We start from the raw sequence: 22050 nt of genomic DNA on the forward strand, positions 1-22050 counted from the left end.
CCAACTGTTTATGGTGTATGACACTTGTGATATAATGCCAAAATCACCTTGATAGTATTTTATTTTAATTTTTTGCATCAATATCATTAGAGATATTGATCTGTAATTTTCTTTCTCTATTTTGACTCTTTTTGGTTTAAGTAATAGTACCATATCTATGTCATAAAAAGAATTTGAAAGATCTTGTTTATTTTTTGGCTGGATTTATCTATTTCTGAGAGGGGAAGATTGAGTTCCTCCACTAGTAAAATTTTACTATTTCCTTCTGTAACTCATGTAACTTCTCCTTTGGTAATATGGGTGCTAGGCCATTAGGTGAATATATGTTTTGTATTGATATTGTTTCATTGTTGACTATGCCTTTTATCAAGACATAAGTGCCTTCCTTATGTCTTTTAATGAGATCAATTTTTTCTTTTGCTTTGTCTGAGATCATGATTGCTACCCCTGCCTTTTTTTTTACTTTAGCTGAAGCATAATAGATTTTGTTCTACCCCTTTGCTTTTACTCAATATGTGTCTCCCTTCTATAAATGTGTTTCTGGTAGACAATATATGGTGGCATTTGGTTACTAATCCACTCTGTTATCCCCATTTGTCTGTCTCTCTCTTCTTTCTCTATTCACAAATGTTTTGCTTCTGCTCCCCTCAATTCACACTCCTTTTTGTCTATCCTCATCTTCTCTCATTCCCCTTTCCCTCCTCATTCCCTATAAGGTAGGGTGGGTTTCTATACCTGAATGAGTGAGTGTTGTTTCCACTTTGAACTAATTCCCATGAGGGTAAAGTTCAAGTATTCTCCTCCATAAACCCTCCCCCATCTTCTCCTATAGCCAGTTGCCTCTCTGTTTGAGATAATTTACCCTCATTATATCTCATGTGTTACTCTTTCCCATCCCTTTTTCTGCAGGTGGGGGAAGGATTAACAACCCATCCTGTTCTGCTTACTCCCTTACTTCTTTCTATATTCACTCCTTACTATTCTAATATTCATAAAGTTCTTAAACATCTTAAGTACTTTAGATATTGTGAATACTGTAAATACTTTAAGTATCTCAAATATCATACTTATGTTAATTATTACCTTTTCAGGTATGAATTACTCAATCCAACCTTGTTGAAACCTTTAAATTTTCATTTTTATGTTTGCCTTGTTATGTTTCTCTTGTGTTGCAAATTTATTTATTAGATTTTCTTTTCAGCTCTAATTTTTTTTTGCAAAACTGCCTGGAATTCCTCTATTTCATTAAATATCATTTCCCCCCACCCCCAGAAGATTATGCTTAGTGATTCTTAGTGGTAGGTTTAAATCCTTTGCTTTTTGGGATATCAGTTTCCATTATTTCTAGTCCTTTAATGTAGAAGTTGCCAGGTCTTGTTCATTCAGACTGTGGTTTCATGGTATTTGAATTGTTTCCTTTTGGCTGCTTAGAGTAATTTTTACTTGGCCTGGGGTTTTTTAAATTTTGCTATAATGGTCCTGGGATGTTTTATTTTAGGGTCTCTTTCAGGAGGTTATCAGTGGATTTTTTCCTTTTCTATATTCATCTTTTCTTTTAGGACATCAAGGTAATTTCCCCTGATGATTTCTTATAATATGGTGTCCAGACTCTTTTTTTTTTTAAATATAGCTTTCAGGTATTAAAATATTCTTAGATTCTTTTTCCTCAATTTATTTTCCAGGTCAGTTATTTTTCTAATGAGGTATTTCAAATTATCTTCTGTTTTGTTCTTTTGATTTTGTCTTATTGTTTTCTGACACCTTATGAAGTCATTAGCTGCCATTTACTCACTCCTAATTTTTAGGAAGTTATTTTCTTCCTTGAGTTTTTATGTCTCCTTTTCCATTTGGTCCATTATAGTCTTTAGTGCATTGTTTTCTTCATTTTTTCTTGCTCTTCCATTTGGCCCATCTGGTTTTTAGGCAATTTTTCCCTTCAATGAATTTTTCCAAATCATTGAATCTTTCTATCATTTCTTTTATTGTTTGATTCTTTTTTACCTCTTTTCAAGTTCTTCCAAAACTTCTTTTGGGGCCTAAAAAATTATCACTTTGCTTTTTGGTTTAAGGTTTCTTTTTGCCATTGTTGTCCTCTTCTGAGTTTATAGTTTGATCTTCACTATCACTAAAATAACTTTCTCAAATTAGGGGGCATTTTTGCCTTTTGTTTATTTTTCTAATTATTTTTTTCCACCTCATTTGCTTTTCTATCTTTTGAGGTTCCACTCTGTTTCTAGGGTACAGGGAGTGCTGTTCCAAGCTTGCAGTATGGCCTTCTCTGGTATTTGGAATGAGTCTGGCTGCTTTTTGTGTCCCTCAGCATGCACTTTAAGGGAGTAGCCCAGCTGGCTTCTTGTGGGGAGGCTTGCAACTTGTCTAGCTGGATTCTGATCACCCTGCTATTGGTCCCCCTATTGTCTCCTATGTTGGGATGTTCCCCACTCTCCCAATTTGTTGCCTAAGGCCATGTGGAAGCCCCTATTACAGTAGAGTTGGCATTAGGCTGCTCCCCAGTCTGCCATTTCACTGCCTCTGACTTTTTAGCAGCATAGGGCTGCTCCCCAATTCGTTGCTTCATTGTCTCAAGCCATTCTGCAGCATGTTCAGCAGCTCCCTCATTCTTTCCTTGTGTTGGACTGCTCCCTGTTCTTCCATTTCCTTACCTCAGGCCAAATAGGAGCACATAGGGCTGGCACTGGGCTCTTCCCCACTCTCTTTTTTTTTTTTTGCCTCAGTGGAAGCACTTTGAGCTGGTCCAAGTTCTGTTGCTTTTCCCTCATGCCACCCTTGCTGGACTACTCTCCCTTCTCACCACAGTGAGATACATCTCTCCTGATTTCCTTTGTTTCAAGGTGCTTTGTTTTTGTATATTGGAGTGTTTTGACTAGCTGTGTATCTCTTACTTCATATTAGCTCCCATAATGTACCAATCTCTCCTAATATCTCAAGTATAAACTAGACTGCTCCAAACTTATTCCACCTTAAATGTCTCTAATTCTTCAACTGCAGCCACTAGTTCCTTCTAAATGGCCAGAATTGGATCCAGAGATTTCCTATACCCTTTCTTCAATTAAATTACCCTTCAGATACAACATACAGTCATCAAACATTTGGCACTGTGCTTGGGGATACAAAGAAAGGTAAAAACAGAGCCACTCCCCTCAAGTAGAACACCTGTTAATGGCAGAGACAACATGTAAGTAATTAAGAACCTACAAGATATATTCAGGTAAGATGAAAAGTAATTTCAGAGGGAAGGCACTAACAAGGGGGAAACTGGGAAAGACCTCCCACAAAAGGTGAAATTTGATCTGTGTGTTAAAGGATTTATTAGATCTTCTGCTTTTAGAGGAAAAGAGATGAGGTAGAGAGGAGAGGTCTCCCACATCATTATTATATCCTACATCCAACCTAATTTTGAGATCTCTTTCCCAAACTCATTATTAATTTTCTTCCTTCTCCCTAGGTAAGTACTCCCGCCACATTATTAATCTGTTTTTCCTTCATTAATCATCACTTAAGTGCTCCCTACCATGCTGCCCCACTCCAATCTATAGCCTTCCTTAAATAAGTATATATTTGTAATATGTGACACTACTACATAGCTCTTTTCATCTAATCTGTTCCTCTTGGATAAATTATACTTTTCCATGACCATATTCCAGGCATAAGTCACAACCGACCAAGTATCTCTGAGATGTTCGGTGATACTTATGAAGCCAAATTTATCTATCTGCCTTTAGGTAGATAGTTCACTTTTTACGACTCATAAATATGGGAGGCCTTGTGTTTTTATTACAGTTCCTCTTCTATTTTTCTCATGAGAATTACTGGTCCACTTTACAAATACACTACCTTTGTTTGTACCTGCTATCTTCTGGCTTGATAGATGTGAAGTTTTCTCCCTATCATTCCATTTTTGACATAAAGTCTTTTAAATCAGATTTGTAACTCTCCAGGCCAAATGTATTTTCACTTCAGGGGTATTCCATCCTTGTCGAAGACATTACTACACCGAAATCTAAATTCTGATCTCAGGCACTGTCACTTTCTACAACTCTTTGGATCTCTGGGAGTTACTACCTTCAATCATTAGAATACTTAATGCACAGTAAATAAAGAAGATTAATATGACCTTAAATACTTACTAGTTGTATGACCCTGGGCCCTTGTTTATTTTTCTAATTATTTTTTTCCACCTCATTTGCTTTTCTATCTTTTGAGGTTCCACTCTTTTTTTTTTGCCTCAGTTTCCTCATCTCTAAATTAAATGGAGAAGAAAATGATGAACTGTTTTAGTATCTCTGCCAAGAAAATCCCAAAAGACATCACAAAGAGCCAGAAATTTCCAGAAATTTTGTCAGATAGTGAGCTCTGTTTGCAAAAGTTTGGGTTTGGGGATTTACCAAACACTAGGTTACTAAGGTCATTTACTCCTGCATATTGAGGGCCAAATCTGTTCCATTGATATGCTACTCTATTATTTCTTATCTAGTGCTAAATTGTTTTAGTGGTTGCCTCTTTATAATACAATTTGAGGACTGGTATGGCTAAGTCACCTTCCTTCATGTATTTTTTTATTAATTCCTTTTATTCTTGTCCTTTTGTTCTTCCATATAAATTTTATTATATTTACTAGCTCTTTGAAATAATTTTCAGGTAGTTTAGTATGGAACTAAATATGTAACTTTACTTAATGTTTTTTTCCAATTATTTAGATCTGCCTTTATTTGGGTGAAAAGTGTTTTGTAGTTGTGTTCCTATAGTTCTGGGTTTGTCTTGGCAAGTGGTCTCCCTGGTATTTTATATTGTCTAGAGTTATTTTAAATGGAATTCTCTATCTCTTGCTGTTGGAATTTATATGTAGTATAGAGAAATGCTGATTATTTATGTTGGGTTTTTTTATATCCTGTAACTTTGCTTACATTCATTGTTTTAATAAGTTTTTTGTTGATTCTCTACGTATACCATCATATCATTTGGGAAGTGCAATAGCTTTATTTCCTTTTCTAATTCTTTCCATTTCTCCTTTTCTTATTGTTATAGCTAGCATTAGTAACATAATATTGAATAATAGTGATGATGATAGGCATCCTTGCTTCACCTTTGTTCTTATAGGAAGACTTAAATTCATCCCCATTGTAGATACTGTTTGCTGATGGTTTTGAAAGATGCTATTTATCATTCTGAGGAATGTTCCATTTATTGCAATGTACTCGAGAGTTTTTAATAGGAATGGGTGTTGAATTTTGTGAAAAGCTTTTTCTGAATCTATTGAGATACTCATATGGTTTCTGTTGGTTTTGTTATTGGTATGGTCAATTATGCTGATTGTTGAACCTAATGTTGAACCATCCCAGCATTCTTGGTATAAAATCCACCTGGTCATGGTATGTAATGCTTGTGACATATTACTGTAATCTCCTTGCTAGTATTTTATTTAAAATGTTTGCATCAATATTCATTAGGGAAGTAGATCTATATTTTTCTCTTTCTCTCTCTCTTTTTTAAGGTATTAACAACATATTGGTGTCATAAAAGAAATTTGGGAGAGTTCCTTTCTCAACTGTTTTTCCAAATAGTTTATATAATATTGGAATTAATTGTTTTTTAAATGTCTGGTAAAATTCACTTGTGAAACCATTGCCTTTCTTCTTTTTATTATTTCCAATTTATGCTGTATACAAATTATCTGTACATAGTTTTTTGCATGTTGTCTCCTCCTTAGATTGTGAGTGGCTTGAGAGCAAAGACTATCTCCCTTGATTTTTTTCCCCAGCACTTAGCATAGTTCCTAATTCACAATAAATAATCAATGTCTATTGGCTAAGGGTAAGCTAACCTAACTTGAATAGGGGCAGAGGAGGGAGGAGATGTTAGGATATTGTTCCTCCTACAAGTAAGGTAGGGTTTCTTGAACCATATTTCATCTCTGGTGAGATTTCCTCTATCTTCCTGGAGCTTTCACATTCTTTTAATGAAAAATAGTGGTAGCTGACCCCTTATTCAATAATATTTAATCTTTACTTAAAGAATTACAAAGATTCACAAACTTTAATGTAATTAGGAGTTTCCCTCAGCTGTTGACTGATAGAAGATCTTATAGGAATCCGACTTCCACTCTCTTCCCATCTATCCCATCCTCCTCTCTAAATGCACATTATGAGCTCTTCTAAAATCATTTTATTTCAATACATCAGCATCTTGACATTGGCATAAAGAATTAAAAAAATTTTAAAGCACTGTAGAAATGTGTTATTATCATTACGTTCTTGTTAAACAGACTTTATACATGAGCATCATTCCTCAGCTTTTTAAAGCTTCACAATGTGTCCCTGTTATATTAGATAAAGTAGCTCACAAGGGCACATTGGGAACACATGACAGTAATCTGGACCTACAGGAAAAGACATCACAATTTGGACTTAACAGCAGCCCTTTGTCCTCCATTTTTGTTATTTACAGACATTTCTGGAATGGGGATGATAAGTGCTCTGCTCTGATTAACAAGGTGTTTGCTGGTTCTTACAGCCTCCTTCCTTTAGCATTCATGGGGAGCTGTTACCTGATGTTTTAGTGACTTGTCAGTTCTAATCTATTGAGAACTGAGAAGAAAAAGGATTTCAGTCCATTTTCCCTTTACTCCTCTGTCTCTCCTCTAATGTTTACACACCATTTCTCTAACTTTACTCAAGAAGCCTGAGCTCAAGGATTTATTTACAATTAGTAATTTCACAGTAGCCTTAAGTCTCCCAGTGATTTCCCCACTCTTGAAAGGGGAGGCAGTGTTTTGAACCAGTAGGGACTCTGTTAATAAGAGCTGGTACAATACAATTGTCTTTTTTAATATCAAGCTAAAAAAGGAAGAAGAAATTAAATGAAACCATTTTTCTTGGCATTTTCTATTGGAAAAAATGATGGTGATTATTTCTCATGTTCAATTCTTTTCTGGATGCATATAGCTAGTATAGGATTATAATACTCTAATGAATCTAAATTTCTCATGGCAAATATATGTTGGAGCCAGCCTTCTTGTCTGATTCTTAAAGTACATTGGGTTGGGTGAAATCATCTTTAGATGAAAGATTACTGTCATGACATTCTCCATGTAATCAGATATTTGCAGGGATACCCTGTCAAAGAAAAATTAGTCTTATTCTGCTTGATCCCAGAAAGCGGACACTGAAAAAGGAGCAAATTCAGTCTCATTGTAAGATTAAATTTATTGAGGGCAAACTTCCTAAAAATTAGAGTTATTCAAAAGTGGAATGGGTTGCTTTTAGAGTACTTTAAGTTGAGGAAACCAAGGCAAACAAAAGTCAGATGACTTGCCCATATTTACAGATCAAGTAAGTAGATGAGGTCAGATTTGAATTCAGGTTTTCCTGACTCCAGACACAGCACTTTTATCAACTATGCCACCCAGCTGCCATCTATAGGATAGAATCTTAAAGTATTGACTACAATTCAGAGAAGTTCAATGACTTGCACCCCTTCACATAGCAACTAATAAGACCAGAAGCTGGAGTTGGACCCAGATCTTCCTAACTCAAAATCCAACAAGCATTTTTCTACTATAGTACACTGTAATATTAGAAATAATAATAGCTTAACTTTACAGATGTCTTTATAACTCCTCACAATAATTTCAGTAGATACTAATTAAAGATATTATAAAAGCACCACTTTACAGATGGGATAGCTGAGATTCCAAAAGATTTTTTTTAATTGGTAAGATATCACTATTGAATGAAATGTGGTTATCTGTTTTAAACGATTCACACATTCTTTTACTAGTCACATAACTGCTAAATAGCACAGGCAGATTTCTACCCAGATCTATCAGTTACCAGTTCAGAATTCTTCCTACTCTACCATAAAATAGGACAAATTATTTTTACAGAGAGATAAAATTAAATAATTAATAGTTAAATAAATAAAAAATGGTTATGGAAAGCATTTATATAGCCCCAAACTATGTGACAGGAATTATGCTTAAATGCTTTTGATCCTCACAACAATTCTAGAAGGTGGGTGCTACCATTATCCACATTTTACAGTTGTGAGGAAACTGAGGCAAACATTTTTTTAAGTGAGTTGCCCAAGGTCATACAGGGAGCATATGTCTGAGGCTGAACTTGAACTGATTATCTTCCTACCTCCAAGCCTAATATTCTATTCACTGTGCCATCTAGAGGCCTCAGAAATTAAAGTAACCCTGAACTTGAGTCAAGAGCATCACTCTATTTGAAAAAATTGGCACAGAATGAGGTGTTTTTTTTTCTTTTTTCAGCTTGGCTATAAAAAGGTTCAGAAGAGAGTAAAGAAAAGAGTAGAAAAAAGATGATTTTTGTTCTTGACTCCCAAAATTCATTCTGTCCTCTATAATAAAACATCTCAACAAATGCCACAACCTAAGCTTATAGCAATGTTTGCCATTTTTTGAGAATGCCATTTATAAGACTGTCTTTTGCCTCAATGAATTATCTAATGATAGATAATCTTGATTTATGATCAGGCACCAATTGCCTAAATTACAGCTTCTTTGGGCTCTTTTTCCTCCCTCCTATGGTCAGTTTCACTTCTGACCCTGAAGCTGTTCATTAGCATTAAACTCCAGGGCTGGCCAGGGGAAATTGGATAAGATGGCTCAAATGGTGAATTTTTCCCTTTGGGTTTAATATATTATTAAGTCTGAGATCATTACCATTTGGCTAAAGTGAGGTTTGGGGATTACCTACAAATTTCAGTTATTTATTCACTCCCTGTGGTCCTTTCTGCCTGGGAATATTGACTACACATACTTATATTAGCTGAATGAGGTAAGAAAGAGTTTAGCCAATAGTAGGATGAAGGGAATCTGAATAATCATTGAAATCTACAGATATTCCCTCTAGAAAAGCAGACTAATTTGATTTTTTATCTATTTTCCTTCTCCCTCCCTTCTATTAGTCTAATAGTAAGTAAGATGGTCAAAAAGATAGTTCCCTGAAGGAATGAGTAGCAAACAGTTGTTGATTTTTTAAAGTTTTTTTAATAGAAAAATTTTTAATTAATTAAGAATATTCTTCCATGGTTACATGATTCATGTTCTTTCCCTCCCCTCCTTCTCCCCCCCCCCATAGCCAGTTCCACTTGCCTTTGCTTGTGTCATTGATCAAGATCTATCTCCGTATTATTGATAATTGTGCTAGGATGATCTTTTAGAGTCTACATCCCCAGGCATATCCCCATCAAACCATGTGATCAAGCAGTTGTTTTTCTTCTGTATTTCTACTCCCACAGTTCTTCCTCTGAATGTGGATAGAGCTCTTTCTCATAAGTCCCTCAGAACTGTCCTGGATCATTGCATTGTCACTAATGGAGAAGTCCATTACATTCAATTGTACCACAGTGTATCAGTCTCTGTATACCATGTTCTCCTGGTTCTGTTCCTTTTGCTCCGCATCAATTCCTGGAGGTTGTTCCAGTCTCCATGGAATTCCTCCACTTTATTATTCCTTTGAGCACAATAGTATTCCATCACCAACATATACCACAATTTGTTCAGCCATTCCCCAATTGAAGGGCATCCCCTCATTTTCCAATTTTTTGCCACCACAAAGGGTGCAGCTATGAATATTCTTATACAAGTCTTTTACCTTATGATCTCTTTGGGGTACAAAACCAGCAATGGTAAGGCTGGATGAAAGAGCAGACAGTCTTTTAAAGCCCCAAAAGGTTGTTCATGATGGGAATGAAGGCAAATAATCACTAACTATACCTACCCAGTGCTTTGGCTAGAGAATGATCTAGAACTACTACAAGGATCCCAACCATGTTAGATTCTAGCCAACAGTTTGAAGAGTTTGGGCCAATCCTTGCCTCTCAGTTCTGTATATTTTTTCATCTCTTTTGACTCTACTAAGACTGTTATGGAGACAGATGGGTGGCTTAGTGGAGTGAGAGTCAGGCCTAGAGATGGGAAGTCCTAGGTTCAAATCTGGCCTCAGACACTTCCTAGCTTGTGATCCTGGGCAAGTCACTTAGCCCCCATTGCCTAGCCCTTACCACTCTTCTGTCTTGGAACCAATACACAGTTATTGATTCTAAGATATAAGGTAAGAGTTAAAAAAAAAAGACTTATCTAAAACACATTCACATTCATTCAATGAAAACTGATAGTAATAATTTAGTCTTTTTTTACAAGGTTGGGATGGCAGTATATTTATCCCAGTAAAGCTATGGTGGGGAGAAAATATTGTATTAGATTTTTCTAATGATCTAATCTGGCATAGAACTCCCAAAGTTGATAACAGAATTGATTTTGTAGACAATTAGCCTTTGGATTTGATTAAGGTAAATAAAGCAAGAGTGGCCAAATATAGCTGCATTAATCAGGCACCAGGTGTAGAAAAGAACATCTATGGTTAAAACAATTAAATTATGCTGAGGACTTCCAGGTTCCAGCCAGCAGGCAGATGATGGGTATGAGAGCAGGGAGACCTTCTGTCCAGAAATCAAAATAGGACAGGAAATGTCAGTGGTCCCTTCTACCTACAAGGAGCCCTGCTAGAGCTGGGAAGATAGTAAATATCAGCCAGTCCATTTCCCTCACGTTATGGATGAGAAAACAGGCCTGCATATGCTGCCCAAGTTTACACAGGTAGAAGTTTAAAAAAGTAGCCTCAATCCAGCTTCTCTGCCTTCAAATCCTGTAGCCTAACCTTTCTGGAAAACCACAGTTCTTTTCATATAGAAAGCAAATTAGACACTCTCTGGCCAAATGACTACCAATAAAACTCTCAAAGGATTCAAGAATCTAGAAAGTTTCCTGAATACATTAAAATCCCCAGAGGCATGTGCAAAAAGAATTTCACTTTTTTTTCTCATCTTTTCTGTAAGCTAGCACCATTTTTGTACCTTGTATTTTTCAAACAGGACTACCAAGAAACTATGTTAGAAAAACATCCAGCAATATATTTACTCCAATAAGCTTTCTGTGGGGTGAAAGTGTTACATTAGAGCTTTCTAACAATCTGCTCTAGCACAGAGTTCCCCCAAAATTGGCAAAGCCAACTGTGTAGACAAATGGCCTTCAAATTTGATTAAGGTAAAGGGGACCAAATACAGCTGGATTAGTCAGGCATAAGGATGTTTATGGTTTTATTAAAAGGTTAGATATATTATCCATATTTTCTTCCAGGTTTAATGAAGCCATAAACAACCTGCTCCTTCTTGAGTAATATTGGGATCTTTTTGCTTTTAATTTATGTACTTGTATCTAACTAGCTCTCCCTCCACATGCCTGCTCGTTACTCCCACACACTTGTTAATGATTTATGCTTCATCAATTGGGCTGAAGATTCCAGCAAAAGATACACAGGGTTTACAAAACCACAGAAATTGGAAAAGAGGACATTCATTTTCTGAAAAGAAGGTTAGCAAAATGACTAAAATGCCTTTTCAAAAGAAACTGTCATCCAGAGCTATTCTTAGGGCAAGACGCCTGGGGCATTATTATCCCAGGACACAAAAATGTAGATTATATTGATAGCAATTGTGCTCCTTCAGCAGGATAGAAATGATTGAGCTTACTTCCAGGTTACATGACCAACAAGATGGAGGACTAGATATTTTCTCTGATCCTCACAATCTTTTAAACCTTTCCAAAACAAAAATTATGTACCAAAGATAAGGCATTTCAGCTGTCTCAGTGATCTAGGACACAGGGGATCTAAAAGAAGGTAAAAAATTCCCTGAACTAATACCTAGTTTTAGCTCACACACCACCACTTGGAAGAGAGAGACAGAGACAGACAGACAGACAGACACAGACAGTGAGAGGGGGGAAGACAGTGAGAGGGGGGAAAAGGGAGAGGAAGAGAGAGAGAGAGAGAGAGAGAGAGAGAGAGAGAGAGAGAGAGAGAGAGAGATGCCCAAGTCAAGAGCAAGCAATAAGAGGAAGGTGACTCCTGTGATCTCTCAAGAAGAGAAGATCCTACCTCATACCATTGGCAGCAATACTGCCCTAGACTGACCTGATCCATGGGGTTTTAGCCAAACACAGCCCTATGCCCAGGACCTTCCTGCCTTCCTCCCTCTCCTCATTGCTATGAAGATTCAACCTTGAAACAACAGGAAAAAAAATCTGGGGCCTCAATAGCCAGTGTCACAAAAGCATTCTGTGCTACAAAAGATGTCTGCAAGAGATTGGAGGAACAAAGGCAACAGGACAGAGCGTATGTCTAAGTTTGAAAAAGAGTTCATTCCCATGCCCAAACATCCTCTTCATCCCAAAGCCTTTGGATCTCTGGATCCAAACTCCAATCAATAGAAACCAACCCAAACTGCCAGGTGGGAGAATACTGTGTCTAGCTGGTGCTATGTGGCAACTAAGACTGAGGGAAAGAGCCAAACAACTGAGAAGCAATCAATTCTGCAAGCAACTAGGAGAAAGATCTTCAAATACAAAGAAAGGAAATTCAAATAATACAAGCCAGTTCTGCACTCACCAGAAAATGCAGGAGGGAATGGAAGAATGTGTTCTGAAAAGCAATGGGGTTCAGAATGCAGCCTAGACCTACCTTGCAATTCTAAACTTAACCACAAATGAAAAAAGATAGACATTCAATAATAGAGAGACATTCAAAACCTTAGAAAGAAACTCATGCCTGAAGAAATTGTTTGCCTCTCAGACAAGAAATGCTAGAGGAGGGAACAAATACAGCAGCCAAGGGCAGCAGCAGCAATTGTGTGACAGTCAAGGACCAGTAAGAGACTTTGCTCTTAAATGTATGTGAAGAGACAGCAGTGAAGGTAGAAGTGAAATGAAGATATGGCCTATAACATGGACAAACTCATAGCACCGTGCCTACAAGTGAATCATTGTTTTGTTTCATGTGTGTGTTTGTGGTGGGGGAACAAAATTCGAAAAAGAGAAGATACATAGAAAATAAGATGTCAGAACAGGACTAAAGGAGAGGGAGAGAGGCAGAGATAGACACTACAATTAAGTCAAGAGCTAGCAATGAGAGGAAGATGACTCCTGTGATCTCTCAGGAAGAGAAGATCCTACCTAAGAGTGGGTGAAGAGGAGGGTGAAAGAACTGAAAAGGGAAGGAGAAGTGGGGAAAGAAGATGAAGAGAAATGAGGCCCATGTGCTGGATGTTGTCTGCAGGGATTTGGTGTTTGCAAAGAACATTCATCCTGCTTCAGGAGTGTGAGAGTGGGGAGAGAAGGGGGAAGTTGAAGGTCCTGAAGGCAACTGGTGCCTGGAAGAGTCAGAGGGCATGGCCCAATGGAGCAGATTTTGAGGATGGTGATGGATAACAAAATTGGGGACACTTTAGGGGGACAGGGCAATACCCTCTCTGTCTCCCAAAGTAATTATTATTTTTCTCGAAATGAGGCACAATAAAAAAAAAGGAATGATAGATTGTCAGTGCTCTCAGTGACCTCTAAATTTAGCATCCTCTAAATTTAGCACTCTGAACATAAAAAACCCTGCTCTTCCCACCCTAGTTATGGCTCTGGATGTCAATGATATAATCTGTCACTAGGCCCATACTTAAAGTCTTTCCAGCCTTGTAAGACCTACCAGAAAGTGTGTTCTTGTCCACAACATGGTTAAACATCAAAATTAGAATTCAGAATTTGTCTCACATATTTACTTCATTCTTTTTTGTATTAGTTATTGGTATAGTTTATAGCTTATCTCCCTTTCTAGATTACAACGTAAGTATTGGGAGAATTAGGAGTATATTTCACATGTGATTTTTGTGTATTTTATTTCTAGTTTCCTCATCTATAAAATAGCACCTGACTCACAGGATTACCATGAAGTTCAGATGGGACAATATATGTAATTGATTTGCAAAGCTTAAAATGCTATTTAAATGTTAGCTGTTATTATTATTTATCATCTACTTATTTCTCCCTCAATGCCTTCCTAAATATAGTGATTTGTATGTAATAAGCATTTACTAAATGTCTGTTGAATGAACAACTGAATGTGAATAATGGTCCAATCATGTTAATGACTTTGTTATTATGTGTGCTTTAGTTTTCAGGACTTTATCTCCTGTCCTTCTTCACGATCCTCATTGGGCTGGTGCTCTACTCCTCCACCTCCACGTACATAGCCCAGGACCCCCGGGTATACAAGCAGTTTCGAAACCCATCAGGAACTGTGGTAGACTTACCAGCCTCTGGGCAAGTGGAACCTTCAGTCACTTATACCAGCCTGGGGCAGGAGATGGAAGAGGAGCCCCATGTGCGAGTTGCCTAGGATTAGGCTCTCTCACCCCACTGAGAATGCCTCAGTGGCCACGTGTATGCCCATCATCTCTGTATTGTACATAGAGAAAGGTATTTACCAGGTGCAGTTTACCCAGGTGGACTGCAAGGTAGCAAATCTGAAAGCCTCTTGCAAAGAACAAGCTCATTGTCCCTGGTGACCCAGACTCCAAAATAGCCTACTTGGAGAGGTGTCTGTCTAGGGTGTACACTGACCGCAATTCCCTCTGCATCAATTACTGTGAAAAGTTTTGAATCAAAAGCTAGTATATTATGATTTTTTTAATTATTATTACTGTTACTGTTATTGAACCAATAATCGAGAGGGGATTTTGCACACCACCTCCAGCCCTACCCCAAATAGAAATAAAATTACCACCAGTTCCACAGCAGTTGCATAAGTCCCACTTTTCTATGACAAGTCACTTTTTAAGAATCATATTTTGGGTTTGTTTTGGTTTTTTGGTTTTTTTGTTTTTGTTTTTTGCATAGACTTTGTGAGTGATGCATGCTACAGGAGCTCCACCCCAGAAAAAAAACTTAAATGGCCTAGGAATCTGGTGGTTAATGGTTAATCCACACTACCTGTTGGATTGCCAGCTCAATATGTCATCTGAGCTATGACCCTTGTGGGGAGGGGCAACTGACCATATAATTCTCTATTCTAGGAATAGATCTAAAATGAGCATTTTAGCCTTTTTATATTTGCAATCACTACGTACTTCTCCAGGCCATTGCCTTCTGTTGTGCCATGATGTTTCTGCCAACCAAGTCCCTATGATGAAAAGGTCAGGGATGTATCATTGCTTTAGGTTATGGGGAAACTCCAGAAGCGAAGTTATTTTTCCCCCTAAAATATTTGTTTTCACCCAAATCTGTCCTTTCTCCCTTAGGCTTCTTCTTCCCTTGCTGCCCCCTGCCAAAAAACTCCCAGTGTTTTCTTTTCCTTATTCTAGATTTTTTGGTAAGATAATATGGGACAGAATCAAGACACTTAAAGAAGCCAGTGCTATCTACTAATTGGAAGGCTTCCTTTTTCCAAGTGTACTATTAAGGAAACTGTTCATTTTGTGAGATTGTGCCACACACCTACAGAGTTTGGGAGCAAAAGCAGTGCAGGTACCGGGAGTAATTCACTTGATCTGACACCATCATAATGGTAGACATACCATCATTTTACAATTAGGCATTTAAAAAGACTGTTTGGTATCCACCTGGCAAGTAGAACTAATATTTTAAGATATTCTTAAACTGTCTTATTTTTTTCTTTTTGAGTAATAAGAGATTATTGGGTTTTTATATACTTTGGGTTTCATTTCCCCTAAAAACAACCTTTTTTTCAAGGACTCCATGTCAAGAATCAAAAAAATATGACCCACCTAATTTCCCAGTGTTAGCTGTAAACTGTGAGTATATGAAATATCTTCTTTGGTTGATGCGGAGAAGGCACTGATAAAGTGAAAGAAAAGGTTTGTGAGAATTTAAAGAAGTCAGAGAAATATCTGTGCAAATATAAAGCACATCAACTAGACCATAGGGTTTCTGCAAAGTCAAAAGAAGCGTCTGTACTTTTTTGACACACTAAATAGCAATACAATTCTAAAGAGGTTGAACCAGGACAGGACTCCACTAAAGTGGAAAGCTATGCCTTAGTGTTAATCTGAGAATGTGGAGCCTGGTCTTAAATTTTTCCAGCATGGAGGGAATAGTCTGGCCATGCCCTCCCTCCAGGAGAAAGATCCCTTGGGACAGGTGAGGAAAAAAAATCAGCTTTGTTCAAAATCCATTGTCTTCTCAGATAAGCCCTTAAAAGAATGTTTTTATTTTCTGGAAAAAAATCACTGTGCTAAAATTCTCCCAATCCTGAGGAATCCTGCCATCTCCTGTACTCTCTGCTACCTTTTAAGCCAATTAAATACCTTTCTCTGAGCATTATGTCTATTTGGGTCTAAACACCTCTCAAGGCCGTGGTTTTATTTTTGTGTTTACATTCCTTCATTTTGCATACTTTTCTTGGTTTATCCTGTTTTTAGTATTTATTTTTTAAGCCAAATGTTTGTAGTCTTCTTTTCTATTCATTTTTATGACACTAATTTGTAGATGTTTAGTAATCTTATTAGGAACAACTGGATTGAAGGCATTTCCAGGTCAGTTCACTGGCTTGGGAGTTTTTAAAAATTTAAATAAAAAGGTTTGCAATCAACAGATGGCTTAACTCTGCCATTTGAAACATTTTTATAGAATATTTTAATTGACTCCATTGTATGGAAACCAAGTGTGAATGTTTAGAAACGCACCGTACACCCTTCATCATCACCCAGCAAGCTCTCCTACACAAAGACCTTCCCATCACTGGAGTCACTTACAGTGTTGCTTTCTTTCTCCTCCAGGTAAAGAGACGGATAATATGTTGAACTGAACCCCCAGATCAGAAGTGTCCACTGGGTACCCCCCAAAAAACAAGGGCATATAAGCCTTCCTGTTATATGCAAATTAGTCTAGTGAGGAAGGATGGGAAGGGGGAAAGTAGGAAGGATGTGGTTATTCGAGCTATTCTTTCCTATAATTTCAGAAGCTCTATAGACACCAGCAGCAATGTTCAGCTTTTCAGCTCACAGATCTCTCCTGGTTGAATGAGACTTTAGCAGTGTGGGCCAGTGGTTATATAAATAAACCAGAGCTCTTGTCCATACCACCACGTTGGGGAGCCGAACAGCCGAAAGCAAGATAGGGGGTGATTTTTAGCTCCTGAATGGAAACCTGCTTAGCCACTCCCCACCAGAGGGAGCATATGTTTGGGACTCCCAGAGTCACCATCAGCAGACAGAGCTATCTTGGTTCAGCTTTCCACCGCTGCAAACACACACCCTGGTAGACCAAGCAATTGAAAAAAAAAATTGCATCACTGTGTCATAATGGAAAAGTTTCAGTGTTTAGTTTAGATATTGCTAACTTGTGCTATTAACCTTCTGACAAGTGTGTAGTATGTTTTTTATTTCATTCTGTTTTTGTTAAGCCATTTCATAGTCCCAAGCTAGCTAAAAGGAAAAACTTTACCCCATGGGTAGGATTCTACTGGTAAACCCCATAATAAGCACACTAACCCTGACCATTGCGAATGGGAATCTAAACCAAAAAGAAGGAAAAAAAAAAGAATCTGCACCAATATGCTGAATCAACACTTTCTCCATTTTTGATATTTGCATGCTCCTATATGGACTGGCTGTGGCAATGTAATGCCTGTATAATGTTTTCAAATAAAAATAAGTGCTTTACGAAAGCAAAAGGTTATTGGTTTCCTTGTCTGTTTCTTGCTGCTATGATGTCAACCGAGGCTCTCTTGGGATGCTGAAAATAGCAAGAAAAGCAGATAGCAAGCTGAGTGCGCCCCAAAATAACAACCTAGGAGAAAGCATTTCCAAATTAGGTAGGAGTGCCGAGGGCCCCCAGAGCTCTGCCTTCAAAGGCAGAATTGATAATGTTTCCAATCTGCTGGATTAATTATTTAGCCAGTTATTTCAAAGGCCTCCAAACCCCAAAGGAAAAACCAAATCGAACCGTTAAATCTTGCCCACCAGTTGAAGTTCCACATAAAAATGATAAAGGTCAGAGGATGTGGCCCTCGGGATCATGCCAAACCTAAAAGAGGCATCTTTCGTCAGCATGCAAGCCTAAAAGTGAAAGAGCTCTAGATGCCGTGAACGCTTTCTACCCAGGACCCACTTCTGAGATCATTCCTTCCTCCTCCCAACTAGCCGCAACCTTGAAAAAGAGGCTCCCTTTAGCCCTTATATAGCCCTCGAGCGGAATGGTGCAGAAGTTTCCAAGATTTTGACCTGTGTGTTTATAGTAAAAGCTCACCAATTTGGACTAGTTGGTCAAAAGGGCCATCTGTATCGTAGAATATTTATTTTTCAATGATTTACAAGGAAAAAGAGCAATAAAATAATGGTTAAGAAAGCATCGTCACATCCCCCTGGGCCTTCTTTTACGACTACAGAAGGTTTGCTTGTAATTAGTACATTAATCATTTATGCCCAAATATGTTACCAAGTTTTAATAAACAATTCGTTCTCCTAAAATAAAACATTTCTTATTCCCACTCATCCCTAATGTTGATGACACTGTTTATTTGCTTAGGAAGTCCCTTTTTTTACCTCTAGAGTACAGAGGTAAACCAGCACAGTTCATGTCCAAATTTTCAACAGCTCTGAATTAGTGGAGTCCAAATGAATGAAATGTGAGACCGCTTCATATCCCATCGGATTATGAGCTTCATCAGAGAGAGGCTGGAGCTTTAAATCCTAATTTTAACACATTATGTGCAAAGGGAGCCTTCAGTCAATTTTGTTCATTACAAAGCTGGAGAGTAAGTTTGTTTAAAAAATAAATAAGTAAAATTAAGCAAGAGATTTTAAAGTCACCTTATTATCCTGATGGTCCACAAGTAAAGGAACAGTCTCCAAAATAACTGGCATTCAAATCACAAGCAGGTTTTGGGGCAACTAGGAGGCTCAATGGATAGAGAGCCAGGCTTAGAAATGAGGTACAGGGTTTAAATCTGGACTCAAATACTTCCTAGCTGTGTGACTCAGCACAAGTCACTTAACCCCAATTGCTTTGCCCTTACCACTCTTCTGCCTTTGAAGATATGACATACTTGGATAAGGGTTTGGAGGGGGGGCGGAGATTCACAAGCAGGCTCAATACTTGTCCCAGAAATATAACCGCACCCCTGAGCCCCCAGTGTCGGATCTTCAATAAAGAAATTTTCACACCAGGATTTTTTTTTTTACTTGAAAAATTCCTTTCCTTACAGGCTGGAGTGAGGCAGAGAAAAAGAGCTCTGTGAACATTTAAATTGACCTTTAAATTTTTTTTAATTTAAAAAAATGCTGTAAAATGTTAATTATTCTTCTAATGCCTAGTAAGCAAGACAGCAATTTGGCCATTCAAATAGTGTCTTTCAGAGTTATAATTTGTGAATTCTATGGCATTTTTGTCTCCTGGTCTTAAATAGTGACCTAACTTCAGGCTTGCTATCAAATGCTTGGCTCACCAATTAGCTTAGTCAAACAAATCAATTATTCATTATGAATTCTGCCTTTTATTCCCCTTGTTGTCAGGAGTATTTGAAATGGATAACCATAATGCCACTAGAAAGCTTCTCCACCTATCAGACTGATTTCCATCAGTCACTAAATTCACATGCCATTGTTTGAAGGAAAATCTCTCCTATTGGGTACAACCTGCCAGTTTTAGATGGATTCTGCCAAGTTTCCCAATTAAGAATCTTAGACTTCATCCCAAGTCTATTTCTACCCAATTACAAACCAGTGGAGACTAAACTAGCAATAATAAATCCCATTTGCATAACCTTCCACTTACTTGATCTCATTTAAACCTCCTATCAACTCTGTCTATTAAATAATAATTTAAGCTTACAAAGCATTTGGGGACAGCAAGGTGGTTCATTGCATTGAGAATCAGTCTGAAAGAAATGGAAAGTTCTGGGTTCAAATCTAGCATCAGACACTTCCTAGCTGGGTGACCCTGGGCAAGTCACTTAACCCCCATTGTCCTGTCCTTACCACTCTTTTGCCTTGGAACCAATACACAGTATTGATTCTAGGATAGAAGATAAGGGTTTTTTAAAGAAAAATAAAAGGTTTCAAAGAATTTAATAATTATATAATAGCCAACATTAATTTGTGCCAAGCACATTATATTTTCTCATCTGATCCTCACAACAACCCTGTGAGGAAATTACTGTTATCTCCATTTTACAGGTCAAAAGCACAGAGCAGATAAGTGACTAGCCCAGAGTCACACAGAACCTGGATTTGAACTTAGATCTGCCTGATGCTCAATCCACCACACCACCTAGCTACCCCAAATAAATACTTTCTTATGTTAACTCATTTGATTCTCATAACAACTCTATGAAATGCATATTATTATCCCTTGGTCCTTATAACAATCCCATGAGGTAAATACTATTATTATCCCTGTTTTACAAGTGAGGAAAATGAGGCAAACAGGGTTAAGTTAAAGTTCCCAGAGTTACAGATAGGAAGTCTCTGAGGCAGGATTCAAACTAGCCTTCCTGACTCCTATTCCCACACTCCATCTACTGTACTGCGATTACCATCATCTCTCTTGATGAGGAGGAAACTGGTGGGGGAAAAAAAGAAAGAAAAAGAACCGAGCAGAGATCCAAGCTGTGGCTCAAATGACTTGGTTAAAATCCCACCATGACTGTGAAGGGGTTGAAACTAGACCATAGGGTTTGAGCCTTCCCAACACAACACACTCCCCTTTGTTGACAATGACATGATCGGTTCCTTCCCAAAAAGGAGAACCAAACCAGGTTTGCTCATTTGTTTGAAAAGCTTTCCCACTTTAAACTACTCCTTCCCATATGTATGGTAAGAAAAAACCAGATGAGGTGGGATATTCTCCAATTCCCATTCTGCCAACCAGCCAGGTGGCGGATGGTGTCCTGTGGCATGATCAGAACCTTGGGGACACAATATCCAACTGATGGTCCAGCAAAATGCAACACAAAGAAAGGCATCCTGTATGAAGAATCAGGGAACATCAGGTGAATAGGATCATTGCCAGAACATTTATTTCATCGTGAGAGTGAAATTTTCCCCCTTAGCATTCCAGATGGTTTGAACAGAACAAAGGAAAAGAGTATTCCATTTGGAAAAAGCACCTGGGTCTAAAACCTACCTCCTCTCACTACCTGGGTGACCTAGAGCAAGTCTCTCTAACCCTTTATTTTCTCATCTCTAGAATGAGGATATTGGACTAGACGGTTTCCAAAGTCCCTTCCAGCTCTCTCTCTGTGAGGCTATGATCCTATCTCCTCCTTGAAAAGGGAAATTAAAATAATCAAAGAGACGGAGGTCCTGCCAATGAAGGATAAATAAAGGTTAAGCAACCAGTTGAGAAAGAGGGAGTATGTTAAATAGTTCATCCAACTGGAACACTTCTTTCGATACTTCAATTGATTATAACAACTCATTTATATAACTTTCTGGTTTATAAAGTATTTTCCTCATTGCAACTCTGCAAGGTAGATAGTTTCTAGTATTATTGCCCCATTTTTAAATGAAGAAAAGGAGACTCAGAAAGAAAAAAAATCATTTGCCCAGGTCTGAATCCATATCAATAAAAATGGGTAGTTGAACTAGATGATATCTAATGTCCTGTCTAGATATAATATGTATTTTTTTCCAACTCTGAAGTTCTTTGAACTCCCTACACTTCCCCTAGGTATAATGAAAACAAAAGCTGCTCACCAAAATTCAGGGCACCTAAGAGCCAGTCCTAGTCAGGAAGACTCATTTTCTTGAGTTCAGATCCAATCTCAGACCTTTTAATAGCTGTGTGACCCTAGGCAAAATCACTTGATCCTGTTTGCCTCAGTTTCCTCATCTATAAAAAAAAGCTAGAGAAGAAAATGGCAATCTATGCCAAGATCTTTGCCAAGAAATCCTTAAATGGGGTCAGGAAGATATGCTGAAATGACTGGACACCACCACCAGAAGGTACAAATTAGGAACACTCCTTAAAGTTTGAAAGAGAGAGTTTTAGAATGAATAAGAGGAAATATGTCTTTATTGTTTTTAACAATAACAGTAATTACCATTTACAAAATGCTTTACTGTCTGCAGAATCCTTTACACACTTGCTCTCAGTTGAGTCACACAACCCTGTGAAGGAGGTACTCTTGGTATCCTTATTCCCATTTTACAAGTGAG

General features: G+C 37.8%; 1 protein-coding gene across 1 annotated transcript in view; it reads left to right on the forward strand.

The window, feature by feature from the left end:
* SLC35F1 (solute carrier family 35 member F1) overlaps positions 1 to 17564 on the forward strand; it is a 595685-nt gene extending 578121 nt beyond the window's left edge. Inside the window, exon 8 of the mRNA XM_001379678.5 lies at positions 14046 to 17564. Coding sequence (XP_001379715.2) covers positions 14046 to 14270 — 225 coding nt within the window. The 3' untranslated portion in view covers positions 14271 to 17564. The remainder of the gene's footprint in view (positions 1 to 14045) is intronic.
* The last annotated feature ends 4486 nt before the right edge of the window (positions 17565 to 22050 follow it).

This window comes from Monodelphis domestica, chromosome 2, assembly GCF_027887165.1.
Source record: "Monodelphis domestica isolate mMonDom1 chromosome 2, mMonDom1.pri, whole genome shotgun sequence".
NCBI classification, from domain to species: Eukaryota; Metazoa; Chordata; class Mammalia; order Didelphimorphia; family Didelphidae; genus Monodelphis; species Monodelphis domestica.